The following is a 20,080-nucleotide window of genomic DNA, read 5'->3' as shown; positions in this document are numbered from 1 at the left end:
CTTCTAGTTGTAATTAAAATTGCTACATAGGACTTATGTTTATGGTTTTGATAGTCATTCTTATAGGTTTCTGAAAGTATAGTACTCTATGGTTTGAGAATTTTTATCCAAGTTCTTTCCGCTTTTGTGTTTTCTTTTGCTTTAAGAGCATTGGGGCAATTGGTATTTGAGTCATTAGGCATGTCTTTGGCAATAGAAGTAAAATCACATTTGACAATGCTTTTTAAAAAATCAGGGTTTATTTTCTCAATTTTTAAGAAAGCTGCTGCTGGTTTTGGTATAATTGCTCAACAGTGTCTTTGACATTTTTGCTCTTTCTCTCATGTATTGCTACTGCTCTGGACATCATTTCTCAATTCCAGGCAGTAAGGTGGGGGGAGAAAGGGCAGCATTAGTGATGTTAATTCCTTTTATCAGGAAAGTGGATACTTTCCAGAATCCTGCTTTTGTCTGACAGATTACAGTGTTGTCAACACTTACTGTAAGAGAGGCTGGAAAAACATTTTGATGGTGTCAGGTGAGGGCGTGAAGTTTGAAGATGGGTGTTTGATTTGCCATCCACTCAGTACATTTGTATGATCATCACCTCAGTCTAGATACCATCCCAGCAAGTTTCCTCCTGCTCTCTCCAGTCAAATCTTCTGCCCTGCTTACACCCTGGAAATTATCGCTATTATTTCATGTATTTATTTTTCAAATTATAGTTTACATTCAATGTTATATTAGTTTCAGGAGTTATTTCATTTCTTTTAAAAAATAATCTTTTCTATAATCACTTAAGGTTTGATATAGTTTTGGGGGAACTTTCATTTCTGGTCACTTTATTATATTTTTTAGCTCTATATTACAGACTTTAGATTTGTAATATAAATTTTTATCACTGATATCAGGTAATTGGGTTGTATTTAGAGACTTGTAAGATGCTGATTTTTGCGTCTTAGATGTGTATATGTAGTGATGTTTAATTCTAGTGCTCAAAAGAGAGAACAAAAAATAGAAAAAAAACACAATTATGCATAAAAAATAATTGTACTGCTCAAATCTTCTTGTTTCATATATAATTTGAATTTAACCTGTTTTGTGAGTTAATTACACAATTTATGTATGGACATAAATGTTCCATGTGCATGTATGTCTGCTATATAATGTTGTTCTTTTGTATTATTAAATCAAGGATATTTTAAAAAATTCAGATAATTCAGATGAGCATTGGAATCTATTTGATTACTAGCTTAGAGTCTCAAATAAGCAAAATATTATCTTCTACAAAAAGGGATTCCATGTTTCTCACTAGCAGACCCATAGTACAAAAATAGTATAATATTGCCTGACCTGGTCAATATTATTTGCCTTGATATTTAGTAATGCAGAGCTAAATCAGAGATACAACTCTCTTATACAATAGCTTTCTTGTTTTGTGATGAGAAAATCTTAACTAGAAATATTCTCAAATTGAGGTCTATAAATAATGCAGGGGATGCCATCTTCTTACTACTGGTTTGCCATTATGTATAACCAAACTATTTATGTATTTATTTTAAATCTTTATTGTTGAAAGTATTACATATGCTTCCCTTTCCCCCATTGACCGCTTTTAGTCCATTCTTGCCCCTTCTCCCCCAGACCTTCACTACCCTACTATCTGTATCCATGGGTTATGCATATATGCATACAAGTTCTTTGGTTGATCTCTTCCCCCACCCCTCTCTGAGATTTTCTGTTTTTAATGATCTATGAAAAACCACCCAACTTCTTTGATAATACCCACAGTTATATCATTTTGTATTTTGTGAGTAGGTGACCTGTTATCTTCTGTAATGTTATTCAAAGGATTAAACTTGCTCTAGTCTCCTGACAGTCAATGTCTGTAGTAACCCTCCTCTGCTCATTAATGTCCCCTAATATGTCTTCAAGGTCATGGAGCAGACTCCGTGCTCTAATAGCAGTTTCCTAAGTAAGCATTTAGGTGGAATTCTGTCTTCCTGCCTTGATACTAATTGTTAGCACCACCTCATATCAGAAGTATTCTTAAAATGAAAGAGGGAAACTCCTTTTCATTGACAGATCAGGAAGTGGTCTTGATTATAAGTGTTTTGGAAAAAGGTTTTAGATAACATGCTTTAGTTCCACTGTGATGGGACATAAATTACTCAGTAAGCCCTAAAATGTTTTTCTTTCTGTATTTGATTCTGGCTTGTGTTAAATGCATTTGATATTATGATATTAAATTTGCCAGTTACTGTGTTTCTTTTCTCTTACTTTGCTATTTGCACTTTTCTTTGTCTTGCTATTTTCTTTTATCTGGCTTTTCAATAAGTCAGTTTAGGTGAAAGTTTTAATAGGCAAAGTACAGAGTTAAAACAGTGGAATGACTGTTTATTCATAATTCTAGAATTCCTGGGAGTTACATTTATCAGCTCTCAGGAGATTCTTTAATTATAATGTTAACATTTTACTTTTGAAAGAAATTGAAATGAACAGGCATGCAGTTGAATTGGGGTTTTTCCTTGTATTTTTGTATAGCAATAGTCTAGCAATGCGAAATTGGGTTTACTTGAAGATCTAATATGGGAAAGTTGGCTTTGTTGATTGCTAGAGGATTTTTACTTAGCCCATATTGTTGTAATGAAGCTAATATATTCCTATAAGTATAAATACATGTATATATTTTTCCTGTTAAAAATCTATTTTATATTCTACCATACTTTTACATTGTCTGGGGTCTTTTTTTCAGCACTGTTTGACAGTTGTTTTGTATGCTAGAAAATTATTATAATTATTATTATTAATTTTTCAAATATTTCTTAAGACCTCCACCTCTTTCATCTGTCCCTCTGGATTAAATACAAATAGGTAGTTACAAAATAGTCATGGGGATGTCAAAGATAGCACAAAGAGTATTATAATAACTGTATGATCCCAGGTAGGTACTGGAAATATTGGGGGGAACACTTTTTAATATATGGTTGCCTAACTATTGTGCTGTATACCTGAAACTAATACCAGATAATATTGAAACTTCTTATAGTATATCAATAAGTGAGTTTAGAAATCTTAAGTATCTGTAAATTGTCCTCCTTTTAGGGATATGCTTAAAAATGTTTAAAACAGTATAGAATCTTATTTGGCTTTTTTAAAAGTATAGAAGTAAATGGAGGCATTTTGTTAAAATTGCCACCAATAATCTGATATCAAGATAAAACTAGTAAATTTAATTTGTTAATTTAATTATGCAAATTAGCAACTAACTTTCATAGATCAAGTCTGTGGCCAGCCTTGATCTATGGAAAGTTACAACAGCTAATCACTGTAGTTCATTGTTTGTTTGTTTTTCATTAGGGTGGTGTGCAGCATGCTACCTTTATACATCTACTTTTAATAAAACACATGTATCTTCAATGATTTCAAAGAGGAGGGAGGGAGAGAGAGTGAGAGTAAGAGAGAGAGAGAGAGAGAGAGAGAGAGAGAGAGAAACATCAATGATGAGAGAGAATCATTGATTGTCTCCTGCATACCCCCTATTGGGGATGGAGCCTGAAACCGGGGATGTGCACTGACCTGGAATTGAAGCCACAGTGGTGGGGCAGATTTGTATATTGTATTATGATTGCCATTGTAGCCATGTTTATCACATTACATAATTATAGTACACTGTTATTGTCTGTGTTCATTATAATATGCATTAGACCCCTGACTTATTTACTACTTGTTACAAGTTTTATGCCCTTAAATGCTATCAGTCTTATCTCCTCATCATCTATCCCCTGGTTACTACCATTTTACCCTCTGTTTTTTACATGCTTGATTATTTTTTGTGTGTGCAGATTTCACATATAAGTGAAATCATAAAGTACTTTATCTTTCTCTCATTTATTTTGCTTAGCATTCTTTACTTAAGGTTCATCCATGTCATAAATGGCAGGATTTCCTCTTTCTCAAGGCTGACTAATACTCCATGGCGTATATACTGCGCTGATGGGCATTTGGGTTGTCAGAGTATTTTGAGGCCTTTTCTCCTGAGTATCCCACCTGGATCCCTACCTATTAAGGCAGCTTCTACTTAGTTTTCCTTCAGCTATCCTTGTCCACACTGCAAACCTGCTTCCTTATATTTGACTCCCAGAATCATCCTTCCAAAATTGAAATCTTGACATCATTATTTCTTAAAACCCAGGCACATCCTGCTCTCTCTTTTGCTGACTCTCATGTTGTTTTTGACATACTGAACTAGTTGCCCATCATTACCATTTTATGTCTATGCATTTATATCTAAAATGGAACATGTGATATACCTGATATATCTCTACTGGAATATCCTCCTCTCCTTTCTTTGTAAGTATATCCTATTTCAAAGAGCAATTCCATAATCTATACCTATTTATAAAATGTTTTTTGTGCCATTTCTAACCATCCACCTTCACCAACTCATTTTCTTGCCTCACCAGTAGATTTCATATATTTCCTTTTTTTTGTTACCCCTGTGCCTTATACATAAGATAGTTATTTCACCTTTACATATTGTATTTTCACAAGTTTCTTATTTGTCTTTTCCTTTTGTTAGGCCGTGAGCCCAAGGATTCTTTCTTATTTACCTCTTTGTTCTCAGTGCTTATTAGCATGGTACCCAATGGATTTTTGTTGAGAGAATGATTGGGTTAATTTCCTCACCTTCATTATATGATGTGTATTTTTATTTTAACCAGTTTATGCTTTTTAGAAGGCAAAATCATTTAGAATAATAAACCTGACTCATATATCTTTTTTTTCCATATGTTTTTTTCTTATAACTCTGTAGAGTGAAACTAGATATGTCCTGTTTTCTGACTTGCCACTCTATGCATCTTGGGATAGATTTTCTTACTCTAAATCTTAACAAGTCCCTGATAGCGAGTTTTGATCACTATTCACCATTAAACTCATCTGTAAACTAAAATATTTTATTTATAACTTCATCTTAGGTATATTTGGTAATGAGATATCTATTTCTAGTCATATTTGGTGATGTGTGTGTGATGCTCTGAATGTAGGTAGCTTCAATCAGGTCTCTGTTTTCCCATATCTCATTTCTAGGTACAAGACATCTGCTTCAGCCATGACTGTCGTTGGGTTGTGGTCAGTACTCTTCGGGGGACGTCCCATGTTTTTCCAATCAACCCTTATGGTGGCCAGCCTTGTGTTCGAACACACATGTCGCCACGAGTCGTGAATCGTATGAGCCGTTTCCAGAAAAGTGCTGGGCTGGAAGAGATTGAACAAGAACTGACTTCTAAGCAAGGAGGTCGCTGTAGCCCTGTTCCAGGTCTCTCAAGCAGCCCTTCCGGATCACCTCTGCATGGTAAACTTAGTTTTCTCTCTCTAACCCTTCAGTCCTCCTTCTCTTTATCCTTAATTTTCAAGGTCTGGGACAACCCCCCCCCCCCCCAATCTTTTCATGCAAAGACAAGGTCTGTTTAAACTCATGTTGGGAATTCCTAATTTATTAAATAATTTAATTAATTGAAGTCAATATAGTAATGGCAGTCTTTTTTTTTTTATAATATATTTTATTGATTTTGTACAGAGAGTTAGGGAGAGAGAGAGTTAGAAACATCGATGAGAGAGAGTCATCGATCAGCTGCCTCTTGCATACCCCCTACTGGGGATGTGCCCGCAACCAAGGTACATGCCCTTGACCGGAATCGAACCTGGGACCTTTCAGTCCCCAAGCCGACGCTCTATCCATTGAGCCAAACTGGTTTTGGCAGTAATGGCAGTCTTTATTACAAAACTTACCTCCCTAAGTTTTTCAGTATGTAAGGACTTCCTTGTGCTGTTTTTATGGAATATGAAGTTTGAAACTATAGTCATACATTTAGAGATTGAATCTCATGTCTGTAGATCTTTTCCAGAAAACTTCATTTTTAGCCAAAGCCAACAATACTATATATAGTTCATTAATTATATTCATATTCATTGTTGGAGAAAAATGGTCATGAGTCATGTGTATTTTAGAGCATCATTTGTTTTTTATTTTAAAATACAACTCAGATTTTTACCAATACATTGCAGGAAAGAAAGACAACAACTCTACAGTTTGATAATTTGTCTTAGAGCAAATAATTGTGTTACTATCACCCCAACCAATAAATGAAACATTACTAGAACTCCCCTTTGGTGCTTCTTTTCCGTAAAAGAAAACCATAAATCTGACTTAATAGTAATCATTTTCCAAAAATAGTTCTTTGCTAAGGAAGTATCCTTAGTTACTGTTGTTCTCTTTCATATAAGTGGAATTATAGAATAGTGTATTTTGGTATATTCAGCTTCTTTAGTATCATGTTCATGGGGTTAATTCATGTTGTTATTTATAGGTTTACTTGATTACTTGATTTCTTTCTCTTTTTAAAACACCTTTTTATTGATTTGGGAGAGAGAGAAAGGGAGAGGGAGTAATGAAAATATCCATCTGTTGCCTTCTGCACGCCTCCTGCTGGGGATTAACACACAACCCAGACATGTGCACTGACTTACTGTTGATGTGTATGCGGAGAGTTTCTGGTATGGGGTTATTACATATAATGATGCAGTGATTATATAAATTAAGATTTATATTCCTTACATTTACACATCTCCAGAGAGAGAGAGAGTATTCTTTTGAGCTTCGTTTTCCTTCCTATTCTTCCTTCCCTACTAAGCATACCACATACCCGGTTCCAAGGTAGGTTTTGGGCATATCGTGCACAAAAAATTGTCATCTCTGCCCTATGTAGCATGTAGTCCAAGGGCAAAGATAGGGATCGAATAACTGTGAACAAATTCCTAAAATTATATTTTTGCTGAAAGGTGCAAAATGCCAATCAAAGATTTATAATTTGTAAAAGAACATATAGTTGAAGAGCATACTTGGATTTCTTAGTCAAAATATACTATTTTCTCTCAGCTTTATTGCTCAGAGAGGGAATATTAAGCTCTTTCTTTGCCTAAAGCTACCAGAAGACATCGTGGAGAAGAGATGATAGACTGTTTGACAGATTGCTATACTTAGCATTCTCTTTTGAAAGCAAGGACTTTCAGAAGGCATTTTCCTCCTGATAACACCTATTAAAATTTTTATTGTGTTGGAATTTCACCCCATTATTCTGTGTGGTAGTCCTTATTTTCAAAGCACCAATGTTAGAGTGATGGTCATTTTTCTTCATGTTCTCTTTGTATTTCACATGTCAAAACAAAATGGGCATTGTTGTTGGTTAGTTCTAAAAAGGATGTATTTACAGTTTGTGTGGATAAACAGTTTGATGCTAGTCAAAAACAATGTAAACTTTGAACTGGGAGGGATTCATCTTGAAAATGAATCATGCTTGGTGCTATTACCGTTGTTTGTGCTCTTTTTAGCAAAGTAAAGGAAACTGTTAAATAACAGTTGATATAGGGATATTTCCTTTTTACTCTCTGGAGTCAGTCCAGTGTAGGCTAGGATTATTTTATCTTCTTGCCAATATTTTACATAACAGAGTTTATTTATTTGAAATATACTCTCTCTAAATATGTCCTTCATTTTCTTTCATATTGACCTTAGTCTATATGAGTGTTTCTTAACTTAAGATCCATGGTCATGGATATGAAAGAAATGACATCATTATGTTTACTATCCTCTAACCAAAAGTGTTTCCTTTCATCGTGAATATAGACAACACAAGATAGTAATATTAGTAGTACTTGCGACAATGTCACCAATAAAAATGCAGATGTTTTGCCCTAACCAGTTTGGCTCAGCGGATAGAGCATTGGCCTGCGGACTGAAGAGTCCCAGGTTCGATTCTGGTCAAGGGCATGTACCTTGGTTGTGGGCACTTCCCCAGTGGGGGGTGTGCAGAAGGCAGCTGATCGATGTTTCTCTCTCATCGATGTTTCTGGCTCTCTATCCCTCTCCCTTCCTCTCTGTAAAAAAAAAAAAAAAAAAAAAAAAAAAAAGAATTTTTAGAGAGGAAGGAAGAGGGAGAGAGAGATAGAAACATTAATGATGAGAGGGAATCATTGATCTGCTGCCTCCTGTACGCCCTACACTGGGCATTGAGCCTGCAATCCGGGCATGTGCCCTGACTGGGAATCCAACTGTGATCTGGCTCACAGGTCTACTATGCTCAACCATGGAACCACACTGGCCAGGACTCAATCATTTTTTCTTACCACTTCTATTTCAGTAGCCCCTACCCAGCCACTTTTACTATCATAAGACATTTCCTTTGTTAATCATAAATATTATTTTCCACTTTTCTGCTGAAACTTTTCAGTATCTCAGTATCCTTGTAGAAGGTTAGAGAAACTCCCATCCTATTTCTAGCTGTTTTCTTGGCACCTTTCCTATTTGTATACTTATCTCTAGCTAGAAATAATTGTTACCCTCTTGAATGCTTATTAAAATCCTACTTCATTGTGTTCTAACTAAAAATATCACTTTGTCTCTTAGCCCTTAAACATCTCTGGATGTGTGTCATCTGTAGCAGCCTCCATATTGACACTCTGAACATGTTTTGTTATATCACAACATGTTGGTTGTTTGGAGACATGCCTGTCTGTCTATTAGATTGACGGCCATGAAGACAGGGCCTTATTTGTATTTATGTCTTTGTATCTTGTGTAGTATTTGGTAAAATGTAGATTGCAAGGCTTTAAGCCAAGTTTCCAAATATCTTTAGAAGTTCTTCTAATAAGACAATTTATTTTTTAGACTATTTATTTTTAAGTTTTATTGTTTTCTGTCACCATTTATCCCCCATGTACTCTCTTTCACCTCCACCCAATCCTCTCACCCCCCACAATCACCACACTATTGTCACTGTCCATGAGTTCTTTCTCTTTTTTGCTTAATCCCTCCAAACCCCCTATCCCCCAATGAAACAATTTCGATTTAAATCATTACTTGTCAGAATGAAGTGATTTTTATTCATGACAACATTGCTGTTCATTTTAACATCTTTAAGATACATTTATTTATTCGACAGCCATTAATTAGTGTTTACTATGTCTAGGCACTGTTTCCGAGCTCGAAGAATATAACAGTGGACAGGAGGAACATCCTTCTTTTCCCATGGAGCTGACTTTTTAGTGGAGTGTTATGAATAAAAAAGACGATAGAAAGATAGATAGAAAGAAAGATAGCCATAGCCGATTTGGCTCAGTGGATAGAGCATCAGCCTGTGGACCAAAGGGTCCTGGGTTCGATTCCGGCCAAGGGTACATACTTTGGTTGCAGGCTTCTCTCCAGCCCAGCCCTGGTTTGGGCACATGCAAGAGGCAACCAGTCAGTGTGTTTCTCTCACATCAGTGTTTCTCTCTGTCTTTCCCTCTTTCTTCCACTCTTCCTAAGAAAATAAATCAATGGAAAAATAGGATTAACCAAGAAAGAAAGAGAGAGGGGTGGAGGGGAGGGGAAGGAGGGAAGGAAGGAAGAAAGAAAGAAAGAAAGATGATAGTTTTATGGAGTAATGAGAAAAATAAATAATTGAAGGGGAATAGGGAATGCCTGGGGAGGATTGCAATTTGAGGTTCGAATTCTTTAGCAGACTGAGTTGCTAACATTTGAACAAAGAGGTGATGAAAGTATGGATGAAAGTCATGCAGATGTCTGGGGAACATGTTCTAGGCAGAAGGAATGGCTAGTGTAAAGTCCTTGGTTTGGGAATGTGCCTGGAGTGTTCAAGGGTTAGGGTTAGGGTTAGGGTGAGGGGTCAGTGTGGCTGAAGCATAATAGAAGCACATTGTAGAAGATGAGGTCAGAGCAAATGTGTTTAGATCATGTCAACCTTTGACTTTTACTTAGAATGAGAAATGGAGAAGGTGTGGAGAGTTTTGGGAATAAGAGTGACACGATAAGCTTGTGTTTTGGCAGCATCAGAAGGGAGATCTAACAAGGGTAGAAGCCCAGTGAGACCAGTTAGGAGAGTATTGCAAAAACCCAAGTAAGAGAAGACAAGGCCTGGACTGAGTTATAGTGGGGATTCTGAGTAGTAATTGGATTCTTGCTATATAGAGTAGGTCCTCGGGTTACATCGGAGATCCGTTCATACGGCGTGACATAACTGATTTTCACTGTAGGTTAGAACCTCCCTACATAAGCACCTATGCCACTCACATGGAGCATACACACAGCAGTAATGAAGTGAAACAGTAAAAAAAAAATTCAAAAATTTAAGAGAAAGATAACAATTCCTGACCTTCACTTGTGATAAATAAATAATAATAACAATAATAAAAAAAAAACAAAGCACATATGTACATACGTTGAAATGACGGAACCCTTTTTTTTTTTTTTTTAAATAAATAAACGGGAGATGGTGACCTCACGAAATGAGATACGTCGAGTCCGACATAACCTAAGGACTTGCTTTTATATATTTTATTACAAAAATATTTTTATTGCTTTCAGAGAGGTAGGGAGAGGGCAAGAGAGATAGAAACATCAAGGATGAGAGAGAATCATTGATTGGATATCTCCTGCATGCTCCCCACTGGGGATTGAGCTGGTAACTATGGCATGTGCCTTTGACTGGAATTGAATCCAGGACCTTTCAGCCTGCAGGCCAATGCTCTATCCACTGAGCCAAACCGCCCAGGGCAGATTCTTGCTATATTTTGAGGGCAGGGCCATCAGGATTTGTGGTATACTTTATGCCACATATGAGAGAAGAGAGGCGTCAGAGTGACTAGTACCCATTGTTATTCCTGTGCCTTAACTTTCTGTAAAATGGGGAAAATAGTATTACTTACTTAGAGAGTTACTGTGAGGATTAAAGCACTTTGAATAGTGTTTTGTACATTCCAAGTACTCTATAAGTGGTTACTGCTATGATTAGTATCATTATCAATATTGTTTTTATTGAGGAGGTATATAGGATTGAGTACTTTTTCATATTTTTGCATAGTGCTTCTTACACAGGAAACCAAATAAATGAATAATTCACCGAGTAATGAGTGAATGAAAAATATAATTGTGACGTTGTTGTGTACACATTTTAGCCTTTTAAAATTTTATTATTATTTAAATCCTCACTCCTGGATATGTTTTTTCCCCTCCTTGATTTGAGAGAAAGAGGGAGAGAGAGAGAGAAAAGCATCAGTTGGTTGCCTCCTGTTCGAGCCCCAACAGGGCATTGAACCCAGCAATCTACGTATGTTCCCTGACTGGGAATTGAGTCTGCAACCTTTTGGTGTATGGGACCACTCTCCAACCAGCTGAGCCAAGGCATTTATTTATTTATTTATTTAAGCATTTTGGACTCAGTATTGATAAGTTGACTTCCAACATTGTTTCTGAAATGAAGAAACCAACACAGACCTGAAAAGTGAAGGTAGTATTTTTTTTTTCTTTTTCATCTGTTTTTGCTCATTTAAAATTCACACATCAGGAAGTGTAGTTTTTCTAATTACTCCACCTATTCTTGAGCCTTTGCATTTGTTTATTTTGCAAATGAGTTTTCCATTTTAGATTCAAGAATATGGCATGTGCTCTGTGATAGGACTTTTAAGGAACTTGTTTTTTCTTGCTATTTCCATCGACTTAACAGAGGGATTTTGGATTTATTTCTACAGTTCCCCAGAGTTTCTGGAAGCGTCTCTTTTCCCATTTACTTATTGATCCTCAGGGGAGGAGTCGTCTTTGAGTCATGACTTCTGACATTTGAATTCCAGATTCTGCTTCTTCCGAATGGAAGTAGTGGAGACCTTCTTGGACTCAAAGCTCCGTGTTTTAGAAAAAGTGCTTTTAAATAGCTGGTAGCATCACTTTTCTTTTCTGCATCTGAGTGCTGCATTTTTTTTTTTTAACTACTCAGAAACTCTGTTTATAGTCTTTATTTGATGGTTTATTGTAATTACTTTTGTTGATCAGTAGTTTTCTTGATACAGACCACATCACAATTGTAAATACAAAGCAACCACACATTTCAGCCTTATATAGTTTCACCTACTTAAGACAATCAATAAGAATTTGATGTTCCTTGACTTCTCTTTCCACATCTCTGTTTACTTGTGGATTGAAGTTTCCATTTGTATGTTTTAATTTTTGCCAAGAAAAATCAATCATGTGCACTGTAGCTCTGCTTTAAATTTTATGCCTCATATGGCACAGAGTATATATAGTTTATACATGTTAAATGGATAAACCTCTTTCTGTTAGGCTATCTTAGTTTAGTACCTGGGTTTTTACTGGTTACATGTACTTGATTGTTTGAGCTCAGATGAAGTTTTGTTTTTAATTAGTTGTTTTAAGCCTAATAAAGTTTTCCTAGTGAATTTATTTTCTTATAAATTCTTTTATCATCCTTTAAAAATGTTGCTCTGACATTATGCTGTACTATACACAAAATCATATATATTTAAATATTTTTATGTCACTTCCTATTGTTTCTAAGAGCATATGATTTTTGGGGGGAAAATAGATTGAAAAGCGAGATTTGAAATAATATGCTTTCATTTAAGAAGGATAATTGAAAAAAATCTATTAAATAAAAAGAGCTCAGTTTTCAATAGACTATTTTGCAGAGCAGTTTTAGGTCATAGCAAAATTGAGAGGATAGTGCCGATACTATAGTTTCTGAGAAAAATAACAGTACCTCTGAAGTGTCTTAAAAACTTATTATATTATCTCTAAATTATAGATTATAATTTGGTGCTATAAAAACTGGTTAAACTCTAATTTGATTTTTTTTTGTCTATTTCATCTAGAAAATGCCTCATTTTTTCTCTCTCTTAAAGTTTTCCCTTAAAATAGATGCCAAATAAGGTAGTTAGCAGTTGAAGCTAACCTGGAATTTCTTGTTTTGCTTTTTACTGTTCATGAAATATTTTGTTTGTTTCTCTGTATTTATTTTTTACTTTAGCAAATCATAGACTTGAGTGATGTGTGGTTTTGATTTTAAATGGTTAATGAGACATGCCTCTAGAGGGCGGTCTTTTCTAAACTTTACTCTGATCTGATCATGGTAACCCTGGCGTGAACCTGGTGTACTATGGATGGTGATGTCTTATAAGATGTCATAGTTACCCAGTTTCCTTCCTACTATGTTTTCCAAGATGTATTCCTCAAAATCTTCTTAGAGAATTGGACTTTTGAATATAGTACTATCAGTTAATGTCTATTTTTAGTACTCCATCCAGATACCTAGGTCCTATGAATAAATTTAGGTAGTTGAACGGAGGCAAATTTTTTTAGTTAAGTAAGTATGTGCTGTCTCATGTTGTAAACATTCCTTTCTCCGATTCTTTATGTTGCTAGTCTCTACTTTATGGGATCAGAGTGATTAAACACCACTATTGAGACATTATAAGGGCTTATAGTTAATCTCTGCTCCTCTTTTCTGTTAGCATTTCTTAGAATTTTGTTGTTTTCGTTTACCTATTTAATATAATTTTTATCAAAGTAATGTATATACTTATTATAAAAGAGAAATAATTCCACAATTTTATAATGAAAAACAGCCCATCAGGTGTCATTCCCAGAGGCTCTTATGTCAGCTCTACATGGGTCTTCCTTGCTCGCTTTCTTTCTTTCTTTTTTTTTTTTTTTTCCCTCTTTTCTTTTTTGCTCCTTTTGGGAAACATGTTAGTTGGAAATGGATCTCCTATATTGAGATCCTATATCTTTCTTTTCTATTTTCTATCACTTTGTCTTTTTGTTTCACTTTACGAGAGTGTCTCCATAACTTGATCTTTTAAACTTTTATTGCATTTTTATCTCAGCAACATGTTTTTAATATTCTTTGCTCTGTATGTTTCTTTAATTATCACATTTTTTTATTACTTGACAGACACATTATAGTTTATCTCTTTGAAGAGAGAGCTATAAGTTTTTAAGCATATTTTGCTCCTTTTATTATTTTTCTTTCCTCTGACTTCTTTTTCTAATTTGTTGTTGTTGTTAGGACCATTATCTTCCATATTAGAGCAATGGTTCGCAATTGCATTTATAATTTAGGTAGATTTTAAAAAGTACTGATATCTAGGCCCAATTGTAGACTGATAAAACCAAATGTTGACCTGAATGTTGAGGAATCCTTGGCTGATCATTTTTAAAAATATATTTTATTGATTTGAGAGATAAACAGAAATTTATCCTATTTATTCATTCAGGCATTGGTTGTTTCTTGTATGTGTCCTCACCGGGGATCAAACCCACAACCTTGGGGTCCTGGGACGATGCTCTAACCTACTGAGCTACCTGGCCAAGGCTGATCATTCTTCTTTTTATTTTAAAATTTTATTATATGTTCATTTATTTCACAACTTTATTTTTATGCCCCTAATCAACAAACCTATACTGCCAAACTGATGGGAAGCTCATTGAGCATGAACTGGTCATACCAAATTGTAAGTCCCCCTGGTCTATCAGGTGGAATTGGCAATTTTATTAGGGTACCCTAATCAATACAATTTGTATTTAATTTGGCAGCTCAGTTTCCCCATAAAGGAATTCCCTTTTTGGGATGGTGCGGTCTTTCTGGTGCTAAACTTAGAAGTTAGTGTTGAAGGAGTGATTTTAGTTTAGTGATTAGGATAATAAGAGGATTTGGTTTATCTATTTGCATATTACTATTGCTTTACTTTTCCAGGGAGGAAGACAAGTAAGATAGTTTTAATTAGCTTCCATTGAAAATCCCCCCCACCCCCCCAAATATTGATTTTAGAAAAACTGGAGGGGGATCAGAGAATAGGAAATAGGCTTCTTAGGACACATAATGACCAGTGTCTGAGGGACCCCCAGCAAACAGATTTAGAAGTGATCAGACTTGAGAGTAACAGCCATGCGTAGTTGGGAACTTAAAACCCGAGCAGGAAATAAAAACCCGACTGTTGGCTTATGATTTGTAAGCCACAAAAGGGTAAGGAAAGTGGGGTCTGTGCTGTGCTAGGATCACACATACTGAGAAATAGAAACTGTTTTATAGTTCTCACCATAAAGGGCTCTTAGCATAAAATGACGTTTAGAATTTGGAGGAGGAGGAGAAAAGGAAAAGGAAGAGGATTTAAGGTTCACTGAAAACGTTATTAACATTGGGGCATGTGTTTTTGCAGGTGAGAATATTGAAGCTAGAATGAGTCACAAGAGTCAAACTGTTTCAGAGTGGATAGAGTGCCATTAATGTGGGCATTGCGGTTGGAAGTTTCAGGAGAGACAGGTCGTTCCATCTGCTGGGTCCAGAACTGTCTCTCATACGGCGTGGTGAGGAAAGGTTTAATAATATTTGACTCTTGTCTAGTTTTGGAGTAGATTGCAAGGTATTCACATTTGATAAAATCATGGGTGTGATAAATATACAGCCACAACACAGAGGAATGAATTTGGTTTTCTGGCAAAGGTTAAGAAAAAGTGTCTCTGCCTCAGCAGCAGAATTCTAGGCGAACAGTCATCACTTCTTAGGTGCCCACTGATCATGGCATCGCTCCTCTGTGATTCTCACGTGCAAGGATTTCCACCAAAGGCCTTCTTATGTGCACTGGCAGACTCATGGCTTTGCTTTTGGAAAATCAATTTAGAAAACAAGGACTTACTATTTATTGATATTCATATGATGTACTTTGATTTATTCTTTTTTTTTTAGTGAACAATTCTCCACAAATTTTTTATAATTTAGGCAGCTAAATGGGGTCTGGCTTTCCTGTTTCCTTCAGGAGCAGAACGTATCAGTAAGCATATTTTGGTAGAAAGATATTTAAAAGCTGGAAATAAATATATGTGAAGATGAAAGGTTTTATCTCCCCTGCTGTCCAAACTGCTGATGTGGCCCTTTTGCGCCGCACTCCCATCTTTGTACGGTTGTTAAAAATCTGCTGCTCTTTCCCATCTGAAGAAAATGCATCTTTGACACTTCTCATGACCTGAGCCATGATGCTGAACGAGAGCCAGAAAATATCCTTAACGGTCCTGGTAAAAGAAGGAAGGCTTCCGTGGGGAGGGGCGCGAGCCGGGGAGGGAGGGAGGCTGTGGGAAGAGCATCTCTAGGGGAGCTGCTTACATTCCCCTCCGATGGCTGTGATTCCACAGAAAACGCTCCTGACTTTCATCTTTATTTTCCTCCCTTCAGTATACAACACTTAATATATTTGGAAAACACAAGTTCTGCAAATGTTCAATTAAATTTGAGTCCTCCAAGTCTAAAAATATTGCAACTTAAATCTTGCAGTTTGTTTAAAAGTTTATCTTATAAAGGGTCCGCTTGTTTTCTTCAGGAACAGCTCTCGGTTCTTCCACATCTTATATGTTTAACAGTGTAAGTAATAGTTGTAAGTTGTAGTTGTTGGGTGATGAAGATAAAGTTTCTATATTTTTTCCCCCCTTGCACAGCTTGCCCTGTTTGCTCTGTTGACATGATACAAAATTCATTGTGAGATAAACATGGGAGATCTGATGTAGAGACTTTTCAAAATCAGAATTTCAATGAAGATTTATTTATACTTTGGGGAGCTCATTAAATCCCAAATGAGGTCCAAGAGATGCTAGATTTGGTATTTTTAATTCTGGGGATTTTTCACTAAGGTGAAAATTCTTCTGAAGCAGTTTGTCCCTAAACTCTGAGCTCCTTCAGAGAACAGGGAAATTTTGAGGGTACTTAAATATATGTTAGGTTTAGGAAAATCTTTTATTCTTCTCATTTATTACGAAAAGTTTGTCCCTTCTGTTGTTAAATGTAGTTTATTTATGGTGGTGTTTGATTTTTAATTGTTGAAAGAATGGCAGACTACGATCTTAATGTTTAAAGTGAACTAAAACCTGCCAAAACTTCTTAAATATTAAGAACACCAGCTCTTAAAATTTTCCTTTATCTCCACATCTTAGAGTGCTCTAAGAAAAAATAAACTATGGCAATGAACTTCCCACTTATGGTGGAGATTTTGGTCATATATTTTATAAATTTGGGCTGGCTGTGTGATCAAGACTACATTGTGCCTTAAATACAACAGAGAGGAAATGTAGCCAAAAGATTTTCTTGCAGGGTATATCATTGTGTTTCCCATACACTTGTATCTCTGAAACTTTCTGGACATTTTTTTATACACCATTCCCCCAATTTTATTCTTGGCATTTTATAAACATTGTTTCTAGCTCTTGATCTAATCTCCCTTTTTAGGCTTATTTTTGCATCCCAAGGCTTCTAATTCTATTCCTGATTTAATATCTTTTTGGAGTAGTATAGATAATCCTGTCTACATATAGTTTAAAGAACAGTTATCTCTTTTTGACTTTAAATTTTTTTTATGAATGAACTTCCTAAATGTATGAAATTTATTTTAATTTAAAGAAGGAAAAAATATCCAAATTTGCCTATAACAGTCATGAGCACATTAAGATAATAACTGGTAAAATGTATTAAGGCTAGAAAAGGAAAACCACCTAGAAAATTATTTGTTTAAAATGTATGTATTTACATAAATATTTGCATAAACGTATATACATAGAATTATTACTTAATAATTAGTGCAGTGTCAGGTCTCCAAAACATGACATTTTAATTCTGCTGACATTTTGTAAGCACTAGAGCAAAGTTCCATGCAGGCTAGTCTGTTATGTTGTGTAGTGATGACAATATTAACAACCTCAATCCCCACCTTGCAAAAAAATCAAAAAACAAAACAAAAACAACAAAGATTCCTTCCTTCTTTTCAGATTGATTTTGGTGGGAGATTTATCTTTTTACCCTCCCACCCCTCCCCAAAATACCTATAGCAGTGTCTATAGTGCCATAAACTGTTTACATGAAAAAGCAACAAGTGTTTCTGCTTGAAATCCATAAAGGTTTGCAGTATTTTTACTTCACCAGCCACCAGGGAGAAACAAGACAATGCCCAGTCAGAATTGCCCTTGAACTCTTTCCATCTTGAGCTTTGTCACCTAAACTGTCTGGTTGTTGTGTTAATAGCCTTTTACAAAAAAAAAAAATATTTTATTCATTTTCTTTTAATCGCATGTTCTACTTCCTTGGCTCCTGTGAACAAGCACTGCTTCCGCCAGTCTGGTATGTGGGTCAGAAGGCACTGTTTCTCACCAGGGCGCTGCTGTTTCCTTTTCCTACTTGAGTAGATTACAGATTATACTGGAATACGCCTGAGAAAAGGTCAGAAAGGGGGGTGAATGTCCTGGAATGGCAGCTGGGAAGTCATTCTCATGCAGAAAAAGGGGAGGAGGGAATTAGAAACAGAGAGAAATAGAGACTCCCATCCCAACCCCAAATGTCCCACATTGAGGAAATGCCCATTTGCACGGAGTACTTGTTACATTTTCCAAAAGGGTTTTATTTGGTTTTGATTAAATAATTATCAAGTGTTTAGCTGAGAAAGCTTTAATGTTAAATTAGATGGCAAGCAAGAGCTAAGCCATGTTTTGAACTTTTCAGAGCCCAGATTTCCACTGAGTGTTTCAAAAGCATCTACCACTGCCCTCTTTTACACAGTCAAGAAATCGGGAGCTTTTCAATGACTTAGTTAAACTTGCTAGTATATTTTGGGTTTTTATCCCAGTGAGTTCCACAACAACATGTTAAAAGCAGACCAAAACGGTGAAAAGCAAAAAGCACAAGAAAAGCCCCCTATGAACTCATTACCGGGCTTCATGTGGGAGAGATATGTAGGGAGTAGATACCATGTAGAGGGCTTAGAGCAGGGATGCTTTTGGAAGGAGGACAATAATGAGATAGCCGGGAGAAGGACTTTTTTTCCTTCAGAAGTGTCTTCTCAGGAGTCCAGGTTGCACATCTTTCAGTGGGCCTCATTTGATCCAATTTCAAAACGTAGGAATTCAAAATAGTAGCAGTCCGTGGACACGGACTGGGAGGCTTGATTCCTAGAACAGCAGCAGATCTTGTGGATGAGTGTGTTGGAAAGCGATGAGAACAGAATGTGATACTATTGTCGGCGCCTAATATATACCATGGGAAAGCTGCTACTGTAAACCTTCAGAGCACCGGAGTGCCTAACGTGTCCCTGGTAAGGATAAAGAAGTGAGAAGACTATGCAGACCTCCTGATAACATTGCTCTCCTGTAGGACACTGCCCACACTGCCTGGAATCCTTTTGCTTTTTTTTAAAAAGATGAATCTTTATTTATATTTGTTCACATCCCTAATGACCCCAAAGGGCAATGCTCCTTTATCCTCCAAACATGACATTTGTTCCATTCTACCCCATTATAGTTCTTAGTTTCTTACACCTTGTGTTACTAGAATATTCCTTTGACCCCCATTAGCAACCATCTGTAGCTTGTGCCTCTAGAAACCTTTAACAAAAAGTTTTATCTTTCTCATTGATAGGATACTTTTTAAAGGTACTTTTGGATCTACAGCTCTGAGCCTTTGATTGCTTAATGCTACAGTAACTGCTTTTATTCACTTTGTCTCATAATTTGATAGGATAAGGAGATTATTTTTAAAGGGGAAGGAGAGAAAGGAGGCATATCATTACATTTATGCCTTATTTTTTCCCTTTTCTTGTTTACATTTAAGAAGAAATGCAAACATGGACAGAGACACACTGACATTAACTTTTATATTTAGCATAATGTGTAATGGTCAACAATCTCAGGATCCTGCTGGCTGCAGAGGTTCCTTGTAGCTGGCAGGTTGCCACTTGCACATGTTCTCACGTCTCTACATTCAGAAGCTCAGAATGCCAGCCTGCCGCTTCTGCCGAGAGGGCGAGGATAAAACGGAGGAGGCCAGCCCCGCAGCCACAGTACCTGGGAGTTGTGGCTGATGTCTTTTCCACAAACGTTCAAGTTTGTCAAAGCCCAGTAAATCTTACAAAGTTTATTTTCCTTGTAGCATCTGTGTTTTATAATGGGTCTTTTAATTTGTTTTTACTTTGTCTGCAGGGATTTCTTTTGTCCGGAGTTTTCAGACTCTGTCTTTTTTTTTTCTTTCTTTTCTTTTTTTCCTGTGGAAGTGAGTCCGTTACTGATGGCTGGTTAGGGAATATGCCTCTCTGACAAGCCATCCCTCTGGTGCAGCAACAAAGCCCATTGTTACTCTCGTTCTTTACTTTTATCCTCCACCTAACCCATTTTCCTGCGTGTTTTTGCAGAATGTTTTGGAGACCATACTTGGGACAATAGGTA

At 36.2% G+C, this 20,080-nt stretch overlaps 1 protein-coding gene across 19 annotated transcripts in view; it reads left to right on the top strand.

Annotated features, from left to right (window-relative positions):
• The window catches only part of BCAS3 (BCAS3 microtubule associated cell migration factor), a 463,099-nt gene that overhangs the window by 143,500 nt on the left and 299,519 nt on the right, over nucleotides 1-20,080 (top strand). For all 19 annotated transcript variants that reach the window (XM_084861666.1, XM_084861664.1, XM_084861665.1 and 16 more), the window contains one exon: nucleotides 5,071-5,335. In XM_084861666.1, the coding sequence (XP_084717792.1) occupies nucleotides 5,071-5,335 (265 nt within the window). The remainder of the gene's footprint in view (nucleotides 1-5,070; nucleotides 5,336-20,080) is intronic.

The sequence above is a fragment of the Pipistrellus hanaki genome (assembly GCF_964339955.1).
Source record: "Pipistrellus hanaki genome assembly, chromosome: 16".
NCBI classification, from domain to species: domain Eukaryota; kingdom Metazoa; phylum Chordata; class Mammalia; order Chiroptera; family Vespertilionidae; genus Pipistrellus; species Pipistrellus hanaki.
This window is presented reverse-complemented; position numbering and strand designations above follow the sequence as displayed.